This window comes from Giraffa tippelskirchi, chromosome 3 (genome assembly GCF_054371585.1).
Source record: "Giraffa tippelskirchi isolate mGirTip1 chromosome 3, T2T-mGirTip1v1.2.pri, whole genome shotgun sequence".
NCBI lineage: Eukaryota > Metazoa > Chordata > Mammalia > Artiodactyla > Giraffidae > Giraffa > Giraffa tippelskirchi.
In genome coordinates this window covers 191,561,741-191,572,500 of record NC_137277.1, presented here as the reverse complement: position 1 = coordinate 191,572,500, position 10,760 = coordinate 191,561,741, and the positions used below count along the sequence as shown (strand labels likewise).

Here is a 10,760-nt window from a genome sequence, read left to right as displayed (position 1 = left end):
GAAACAAGACTATGAATGGCAGACAAGCAAGATGACAGCATCTGGAACATTTCTCAGCCTCATTAGGGACTAACCACAAAACACAGCCGTCAAAATAGCAGAAATGAAAACAAAAACACAAGTTGCTGGGAAGGCCAGGAAGAAGTGAGCAGTCATGTGAATTGCTTATAGAGCTGTGATTTTATATTATCCTTTGAAAAACAGTTTTAAATATTAGGAATGCTATCTTCCAAAAAATAAACAAGGTAGTGATCCCATTCAGAGATAAATGTCTATTTTTTTGATTCATAATAACAAAAAACGAGAATCATGCTTGTAAAGGCATTTGGGAATGGGTAGGAAAACTGTGGTCCTTTCGTCTGATGGATTATATGAGACCGCCACCACATGGAACCTGCAAGGTCTTCACAATCATAGGGTGAGTATCTTTGAGTTAAGGGAGAAAGTCTGGCTACCAAAGGAAGTGACCTGTGAAATGACTAAATGGATTAGTCGGGGTGGTTGTAGTAATCATTACCTATGGGCATGATTTACTCTGAACACATTAAAAAAATTTTTAATGTATGAAAAAAGAGGGAAAAAACAAATTTAAATGTGCAAGATAGAAAGTTGTCGGTGACCCGTAAAGTGAAAAAAGTTGTGCAACAGTAGTTTTGGCCTTTATCCGATCATTTATAATGCTCTAGAAGAAATTCTAGAAGGATCCACAGTTAACTGATAACAGAGGTTACCAGTGGAGAGTGGAACAAGGAGATGTGAATGAGGAGGAATTTCTCTTTCTACTTAAAAAAATAATATTACGTTTGGGATAAAGACTGGAAATTTTTTTTAAAAAGTTATATAAGAACAGAAAAGTATCCCTAAGATATGAAATTTAAACTTCTGTATATAAAATATAGAAGGAGATAAAATTATGTGCCAGAAATGGGGCTGCAAAGAGTTGGACAGCGATCGAACAGCAAAAGTCACTGAAGGAATCAGGGAATATTTTTATTTGTGTTTCTTCCAACTAGCCTTTCCCCCACAGACTTGTTATTATCAGCCACTTGTAGTAAGAAGGGGGAAGTGTCCCATAAATTTTTTTTAAAAGGAGACTATGGAACTCAGTAACCCTACCATGTGAAATATGAGGTCTTCTCTGGGGAGTATCCATCAGCAAGGATACAAAGCTCCGACCCTGGAGGCGTTCTGAGTTTCCTCCGGCAGCTACAGACAGAACCTCGACTATGCGGGTGGAGGAAATGTCTGCTTTAAACTCTCAAATAATGCGCTGGTTGTTCTCCCCAAAGATGAAAAGAACTGGCCCTTTGAATGAATCCCTGCCAAAGCGGGGAAGCCTCCTCCCCACAAAGAGGGAAGTGGATCTGAGCCCTTAATCTCCACCATCCAGGTCAGGTAGTGGTGGAGGGAAAACGGCTTGGGCTCTGGGCCTGCCTGGGTGCACACCCCTGTTCAGATCCCTGGCAGTACCAGACAAACTCCTGAGATCTGCATTATCCAACTGGATAAAATGTAAATAGCTAAAAACCAGAGAAGAGAATGAAAGCATTTGGAATCCAACCAGGCAGCAAAGCAATTAGTTGAAAAAAGTTAGCCTCAGTCCCGTAGAGGATTCCAGACTCAAAGCAAATGAAAGAATTACCTTGAAGGTATAGCTTGAATCCAGGTAAATCGTCACCTCTCTTAATGACATGGACTTGGAGTTCTCTGTTGTCATAGTGACTAAAAACCACAGGCCCAGGGGTTCTTCTATGGCAAGGGGAGAATTACTTTATGTCTCAGGTTCCTGCCCCAAAAACACATCTAGTTGATATTTTCTTGAGATAATAAAACTGCTCCTTTATTTTGCAGGAGGCCAGTGGAGGAGGCAGGACTTTCATGACTGCCCGTTCACACACGGGGCCGGCGGTGGAGCAATAACCAGGCACGCTTGTGCCCCCAACCAGGGTGGTGTCGGCTGAGCTCAGAATCCCCACCATCGTCTCCTACAACGAGAGATGAACTCAAAAGTGCTATAGATAAATCAGAATAACGAATTCCTCAGAAATATTGAAGTAACCCTCATGAAGGCAGGGAAACCAAAACAGAAGCAAGCAAATAATAAAATGACAAATTTAAGCCCTAATATATTTTAAAACTATATACTGTCTACAAGAAACTTACTTCAAACATATAAAAATAAGTAGGTTGAAAAACAAAAGAATGGAAAAGATATACCACGCAAATACTAACCAAAAGAAAGCAGGAAATAGCTTTGTTAACATCAGATAATGTAGACTTTGGGCTTCCCAGGTGGCTCAGGGGTGAAGAATCTGTCTGTCCGGTGAAGGAGACTCGGGAGACCTGGGTTCAATCTCCGGGTTGGGAAGATCTTCCAGAGGAGGAAACAGCAACTAGTTCAGCGTTCTTGCCTGTAAAACCCCGTGGACAAAGGAGGCTGGCGGGCTACAGTCCAGGGGATCGCAGAGTCAGACACAGCTGAGCGACCAAGCATGCATGCACGATGCAGACTTAAGAGCAGAAAATTTACACGGAACAGAGAGGGACACAGACAACGATAAAAGACTCAGCCCACCAGCAAACAGCAGCCCTACATGTGGATGCGCCAAACGAAAGAGCCACAAGAGGTGTGAAGAGCTGATAGAACTGAAGAGAAAGATAGACAGATTCACAATAATAGTTGGAGACTTCAACACTCCTCTCTCAAGACTTGAGAGAACAGCTAGATGGAAAAAATGCAGAAGAACTAAAACGCTTCATAACAGGATTGAATTGGCATTTATAGAACATTCTACCCAAGAACAAAGCTAGTGGAGGTGATGGAATTCCAGTTGAGCTTTTTCAAATCCTAAAAGATGATGCTGTGAAAGTGCTGCACTCAATGTGCCAGCAAATCTGGAAAACTCAGCAGTGGCCACAGGACTGGAAAAGGTCAGTTTTTATTCCAATCCCAAAGAAAGGCAATGCCGAAGAATGCACAAACTACCGCACGATTGCACTCATCTCACACGCTAGCAAAGTAATGCTCAAAATCCTCCAAGCCAGGCCTCAATAATACATGAACCGTGAACTTCCAGATGTTCAAGCTGGATTTAGAAAAGGCAGAGGATCCAGAGATCAAATTGCCAACATCCATTAGATCATCAAAAAAGCAAGAGAGTTCTAAAAAAACATCTACTTCTGCTTTATTGACTATGCCAAAGACTTTGACTGTGGATCACAACAGGCTGTGGAAAATTCTTAAAGAGATGGGAGTACCAGACCACCTGACCTGCCTCTTGAGAAATCTGCATGCAGGTCAGGAAGCAACAGTTAGAACTGGACATGGAACAACAGACTGGTTCCAAATAGGAAAAGGAGTACGTCAAGGCTGTATATTGTCACCCTGCTTATTTAACTTCTATGCAGAGTACATCATGTGAAATGCCAGGCTGGATGAAGTACAAGCTGGAATCAAGATTGCCAGGAGAAATATCAATAACCTGAGATACACAGATAACACCACCCTTATGGCAGAAAGCGAAGAAGAACTAAAGTGCCTCTTGATGAAAGTAAAACAGGAGAGTGAAAAAGCTGACTTAAAACTTAGCATTCAAAAAACTGAGATCATGGCATCGGGTCCCATCACTTCATAGCAAATATGTGGGTAAACAATGGAAACAGTGAGACTTTATTTTTCTGGGCTCCAAAATCACTGCACGTAGTGACTGCAGCCATGAAATTAAAAGATGCTTGCTCCTTGGAAGAAAAGCTATGACCAACCTAGTCAGCATATTAAAAAGCAGAGACATTACTTTGCCAACAAAGATCCGTCTAGTCAAAGCTATGATTTTTCTAGTAGTCATGTATGGATGTGAGAGTTGGACTATAAAGAAAACTGAGTACTGAAGAATTGATGCTTTTGAACTGTGGTGTTAGAGAAGACTCTTGAGAGTCCCTTGGACTGCAAGGAGATCTAACCAGTCCATCCTAAAGGAAATCAGTCCTGAATATTCATCAGAAGGACTGATGTTGAAGCTGAGACTTCAATACTTTGGCCACCTGATGCGAAGAGCTGACTCATTGGAAAAGACCCTGATGCTGGGAAGGATTGAAGGTGGGAGGAGAAGGGGGTGACAGAGGATGAGATGGTTGGATAGTATCACCGACTCGATGGACATGGGTTTGAGTAAATTCTGGGAGTTGGTGATGGACAAGGAAGCCTGGCGTGCTGCAGTCCATGAGATCACAAGGAGTCAGACAAGACTATTCGACTGAACTGAACTGAACTGAACTACCCAAGAACTTTAGCATAAGCATTCTTTCGAAAGGCCTACAGAACATATACCAGATAAATCATACCCTGAGTCATAAAGCAACTTCAACACATTTAAAAGAGCTGAAATCATACAGAGTGTCTTCTCTGACTCAGCGGAATCACACCAGAAAATGATAACAGGAAAATCTCCAACTGGAAACAACACTTGGAAACTAAATAGTGAACTTCCAAACAATCAATGGGTCAAGGAGAAAATCGCAAGGGAAATCTAAAAATACGCTGAGCTGAGTGAAAATGAAAAGACAACGTATCAAAATAGGTGATACTCATCAGTGTTGGGCAGGAATGTACAGTATTAAACGCTTAAACCAGAAAAAAGGGAAAATCTAAAGTCAGTCCGTTAAGCTCTCCCCTTGAGTAACTCTATGAAGAGCAAAAGACCCACAAACAAGCCGAAGGAAGGAAGGAAGATAAAAGCAGAAATTAGTGAACTTGAAAACAAAAATAATAGAGAAAATCAATGAAAAAAAATGGTTATTCGAAATGATTAGTAAAATTGGCAAAGAGCTAGCTAGATTGACAAATTAAAAAAGAGAAAAGAGAGTTCGATCGGTAGCGGGAGCGGAGAGCGGACCCCAGAGAGCCCTGAGCAGCCCCACCGCCGCCGCCGGCCTAGTTACCATCACACCCCGGGAGGGGCCGCAGCTGCCGCAGCCGGCCCCAGTCACCATCACCGCAACTATGAGCAGCGAGGCCGAGACCCAGCAGCCGCCCGCCGCCCCCGCCCTCAGCGCTGCCGACACCAAGCCCGGGACGACGGGCAGCGGCGCAGGGAGCGGCGGCCCGGGCGGCCTCACATCGGTGGCGCCTGCCGGCGGGGACAAGAAGGTCATCGCAACGAAGGTTTTGGGAACAGTAAAATGGTTCAATGTAAGAAACGGATATGGTTTCATCAACAGGAATGACACCAAGGAAGATGTATTTGTACACCAGACTGCCATAAAGAAGAATAACCCCAGGAAGTACCTTCGCAGTGTAGGAGATGGAGAGACTGTGGAGTTTGATGTTGTTGAAGGAGAAAAGGGTGCGGAGGCAGCAAATGTTACAGGCTGGTGGAGTTCCAGTGCAAGGCAGTAAATATGCAGCAGACCGTAACCATTATAGACGCTATCCACGTCGCAGGGGTCCTCCACGCAATTATCAGCAGAATTACCAGAATAGTGAGAGTGAGGAAAAGAATGAGGGATCGGAGAGCGCTCCCGAAGGCCAGGCCCAACAGCGCCGGCCCTACCGCAGGCCAGGCGGAGGTTCCCACCTTACTACATGCAGAAACCCTATGGGCGTCGACCACAGTACTCCAACCCTCCTGTGCAGGGAGAAGTGATGGAGGGTGCTGACAACCAGGGTGCAGGAGAACAAGGTAGACCAGTGAGACAGAATATGTATCGGGGTTATAGACCACGATTCCGTAGGGGCCCTCCTCGCCAAAGACAGCCCAGAGAGGACGGCAATGAAGAAGATAAGGAAAATCAAGGAGATGAGACCCAAGGTCAGCAGCCACCTCAACGTCGGTACCGCCGCAACTTCAATTACCTACACAGACGCCCAGAAAACCCTAAACCACAAGATGGCAAAGAAACAAAAGCAGCCGATCCACCAGCTGAGAATTCGTCCGCTCCCGAGGCTGAGCAGGGCGGGGCTGAGTAAATGCCGGCTTACCATCTCTACCATCATCCGGTTTAGTCATCCAACAAGAAGAAATGAATATGAAATTCCAGCAATAAGAAATGAACAAAAGATTGGAGCTGAAGACCTTAAGTGCTTGCTTTTTGCCTGTTGACCAGATAACTAGAACTATCTGCATTATCTATGCAGCATGGGGTTTTATTATTTTTACCTAAAGACGTCTCTTTTTGGTAATGACAAACGTGTTTAAAAAAAAAAAAAAAAAGCCTGTTTTTTCTCAATACACCTTTAAAGGTTTTTAAATTGTTTCATATCTGGTCAAGTTGAGATTTTTAAGAACCTCATTTTTAATTTGTAATAAAAGTTTACAGCTTGATTTTTTTAAAAAAAAAAGTCAACAAACTGCAAGCACCTGTTAATAAAGGTCTTAAATAATTAAAAAAAAAAAGAGAAAAGACAGAAATTACCAATATCAGGAATGTAGTAGAGATAATCAATACAGGACCCATAGACAATCAAAGTTTGATAAAAAGATACCACAAACTGTCCACACACATTCATTTGACAGCTTAGATGGGATGGACCAATTCTTTCAAAAGCACAAATGAACACAACTTACCCAGTATGAAGTAGGTAATTTGAATATCCTTTCATCTATTAAGGAAATTGAATCTATAATTTTAAAACACTCAAAAAAGAAAATATCTTAGCCCAATTTCACTGGAGAATTCTACTAAACATTTAAAGATTAATTAACACTAATTCTACATAATCACTTCCAGAAAAATTGAAGAGGTGGGAATATTTCCCAACTCATTTAATGAAGCAAATATTACCCTGATACCAAAACCAGACAAAAAGAGTACAGAAGAATCCCAAACTACAGAGCAATATCATCTGTAAATATAGGTATAAATTCTTAACAAAATATTAGCAAATAGAATTCAACAATATACAAAAGGAATTACACATTGTGACCAAGTGAGGTTTCTTTCAGGGATGCTTGCTGGTATAATACTCGAGACTGTTGATAAATGCAGTCCCGTGCGTAGTCTTTAGGCGCCCCTAGGCTCAGGGATGCTTGCTGGTATAATACTCGAGACTGTTGATAAATGCAGTCCCGTGCGTAGTCTTTAGGCGCCCCTAGGCTCAGGGATGCTTGCTGGTGTAATACTCGAGACTGCTGATAAATGCAGTCCCGTGCGTAGTCTTTAGGCGCCCCTAGGCCACTTCAGAGCGGGTCCTGGGCCTGGAACGGTTCCTTACGGAGAGACTGAGGGCCCTGGCAGCCTGTGCCAGGCTTGTCACCTGGCCTGGGAATATCTTCCCTGTTTCAGAATCAATAAGCACTCTGCTTAAACACGTGCTCCATGGCCCTGAGACACACCCTCAGCTTTCGGTATTTCAGGTTCCTTGGAGGAAGTGGAAGAGTTCTCCTCCTGAGGCACCAGAGGGGTGCCCTCAGCCAGCTGCCCTGCCACGGGTGCCAGGGGCACCCGCTAGCCGCCAGGGACTGCTGGATGCTCCCGGAGCTGACTTGCTCTCTCTTCTCCGTGTGGGCAAAAGTGTTTCCATCCAGTGCTTGACTGGGCTGGGTTTTCTCGGCAACTTCAATACCGAGGTACGGTGGGCAGAAGTGTTTGGACTTCTCCTGTTGGTGCCTGACATTGTGATGACCTTGTTATCCTCCAAGTAGGTGGAGCCCTCTCCTTGCATTGGTTGTTGACGCCCAGTGTTGTGTTTGACAAAACACAATGTAATCCACCCCCTTGATACGGTAAAGAAGAAAAACCATATTAATGGATGAAGAAAGAGCATTTGAAAAATCCAATAGTCATTCATGATTAAAATTTTTGCAGATTAGAGAGAGGAACTTTCTCAACCTGATACAGGGCGTCTACAAAAAGCCTACAGTTAACAACATACTTAACGGTGAAAAGCTGAACGCTTTCCTCACAAGACTGAGAATGAAACAAGATGATTATTCTTGCCACTGTTATTCAACTTAGTACTGAAGATTCTAGCCAGTGTGATAAAGCAACAAAAAAAGTAAAAGGCGTACAAACAAATGAGGAAGGAAGACAAAACCACTCCTGTTTGCAGAAGACATGACTATTTATACAGAAAATCCCGAGGAATCCACTGAAAAACTCCCAAAACTAATAAATGAGTTTAGCAAAGTCATGGATACAAGATTAATAGATAAAAATCGATTAAATTTTGATATACCAACAATGAACAGGGGGACAAAATTAAGAATACTACTTACAATCACTCCCCCAATATTAAATACTTAGGTGTAAATCTCACATAACATGTGTAAGACTTGTAGGCTGAAAGCTACAAAAAGCTGATGAAAGAAGATCTAAAAACAAAGAAGAATAAAGGGGGAGCAATTAGTCTACCCAATTTCAAAAGAGTTTTAGCTCTTATAGTTCCTTTGCAATTTCACATAAGTTTAGAATAATCCTACCTATACCTACAAAAAAATAACCTTTCTGGGATTCTGATAGTAATTGCATTAAACCTCTACATCAGTTTGAGGAGGATGGACATTTCGCTGTGTTGAGTTTCACAATCCATGAAAATGGTCTGTCTCTCCATTTATTCAGATCTTCTTTCATCAGCCTTAGTTTTGGGAGTTTTTCAGTGGATTCCTTGTACCCATGAAATCAAAAGATGCTTGCTCCTTGGAAGAAAAGCTCTGACCAATATAAATAGCATATTAAAAAGCAGAGACATTACTTTGCCAACAAAGGTCCATCTAGCCAAAGCTATGGTTTTTTCAGTGGTCATGTATGGATGTGAGAGTTGGAGTATAAAGAAAGCTGAGAGCCAAAGAATTGATGCTTTTGAACTGTGGTGTTGAGGAAGACTCTTGAGAGTCCCTTGGATTGCGAGGAGGTCAAACCAGTCAATTCTAAAGGAAATCAGTCCTGAATATTCACTGGAAGGACTGATGCTGAAGCTGAAGCTACAATACTTTGGCCACCTGATGCGACGAACTGACTCATTGGAAAAGACCCTAATGCTGGGAAAGATTGAAGGTGGGAGGAGAAGGGGACGACAGAGGATGAGGTGGTTGGATGGCATCACTGACTTGATGGACATAGGTTTGGGTAGACTCCGGGAGCTGGTGATGGACAGGGAGGCCTGGCATGCTGCTGTCTGTGGGGTCACAAAGAGTCAGAGATGACTGAGCGACTGAACTGCACTGACTGGCCTCCAATTCACGTGTTAAAGCCTCGACGGTCCCATCTATAACAGGGGCATCACAATAGGACCTACTTCATGGGGACGTTGGCAGGAAGCAGGATTGGAACTCAGGCCTGACTTATCCCACAGTCCTGCTCTTAATTAATGAGGCAAATGCTTTGTTTCAAAGCCAGAGAAAATAAACAAAAAAAACCCCTCCATATATGTTAAATAGACGTTTCTCCAAAGAAATACAGATGGTCAAAAGGCACATGAAAAGATACTCAACAGCGGTCATTATTAGAGAAACGCAAACAAAACTATAATGAAATATCGCCTCACACCGGCCAGGACGGCCGCCATGAAAAAGTCTACAAACAACAAACACTGGAGAGGGGCGTGGAGAAAAGGAAACCCTCCCACACTCTCGGTGGGCGTGCAAACTGGTTCAGGCGCTACGGAGAATAGTATGGAGGTTCCTTAAAATAAAACTGAAAATAGAACTACCAGAAAACCATAATTCAAAAGACAGGTGTGCCCTAATGTTCACTGCAGCACTGTTTAGAATAGCAAGGACGTGGAAGTGACCTAAAGGGCCACTGACGGATGAGTAAAGAAGATGTGGTATACACATATGTACACAATGGAATATTACTCAGCCATAAAAAAATGAAATAATGCCATTTGCGGTGACATGGACTGACCTAGAGACTGCTATAATGAGCAAAGTGAATCACTCAGAGAAAGACAAATATATGATATCGCTTATTGTAGAATCTTGAAAAAATGGCACAAATGAACATATTTACAAGACAGAAATAGAGTCACAGGTGTAGGAAACAAACGTGGTTACCGAGGGAGGAAGGAGGGAAGGATAAATTGGGAGACTGGGATCGACATACATGTACGACTAGATGTAAAACAGGTAACTATTAATAATAAGAACCTACTATATATACAGTGAGCTCGCCTTAATACTCTGTAATGACCGACACAGGAACAGACTCTAAAAAGGAGGGGATATATGTATATGCACAGCTGATCCACCTTGCTGTACAGCAGAAACTAAACAACAACGCAGATCAAGTACACGTCAGGAAAAATTCTGCTCGTTGCAGATCCCGGAGCACACCTCCTCTGGGTGTTGCCTCTGGGACCCGTCCCTCCACCCCCTCACCCACCACCCCGCCAGCAGGCAGAGCCTGCACCACCTGCCCACACCCAGGGCTCTGTGGATGGGAGAATGTCCCCACGGGTGCGGGGAACGCTGGCTTCCAGCTCGGCCACACTCAACCCGTGGCGCCTTGGGCTCATCCTCTTTCTTCTCCGTGCCTCTGTTGTCCCTTCTGTAAAATGGGCAGTGATAGTATAACAAGCCTGTCTGGACCTTGAATTGCAGTGGGAAAAGCTCGTGCCGCCTGGACGGGCAGGTGGTGAATGCTGCGCCCGGCACAGGATGCCCTTGGCTCACACCCCGGCTCTGCCACTTTCTAGCCGTGCAATCTCTCCATGACTGTTTCCTCCTCTGAAAATGGGGTGAGAATGGCGCCGACCTCAGAGAGCCTCTGTGAGAATGAAGTGAGGGGATTACAGTGGAACCCACCACACAGGCTTGCCTTAG

At 43.6% G+C, this 10,760-nt stretch overlaps 1 protein-coding gene across 1 annotated transcript; it reads left to right on the top strand.

The window, feature by feature from the left end:
- The first annotated feature begins 4,865 nt into the window (after positions 1-4,865).
- On the top strand, positions 4,866-6,399 carry LOC145542337 (Y-box-binding protein 1-like). The gene is given in 3 exon segments (XM_081580949.1): positions 4,866-5,367; positions 5,369-5,555; positions 5,558-6,399. Coding segments are annotated over 3 exon segments (963 nt in total). The 5' UTR covers positions 4,866-4,999; the 3' UTR covers positions 5,966-6,399.
- The last annotated feature ends 4,361 nt before the right edge of the window (positions 6,400-10,760 follow it).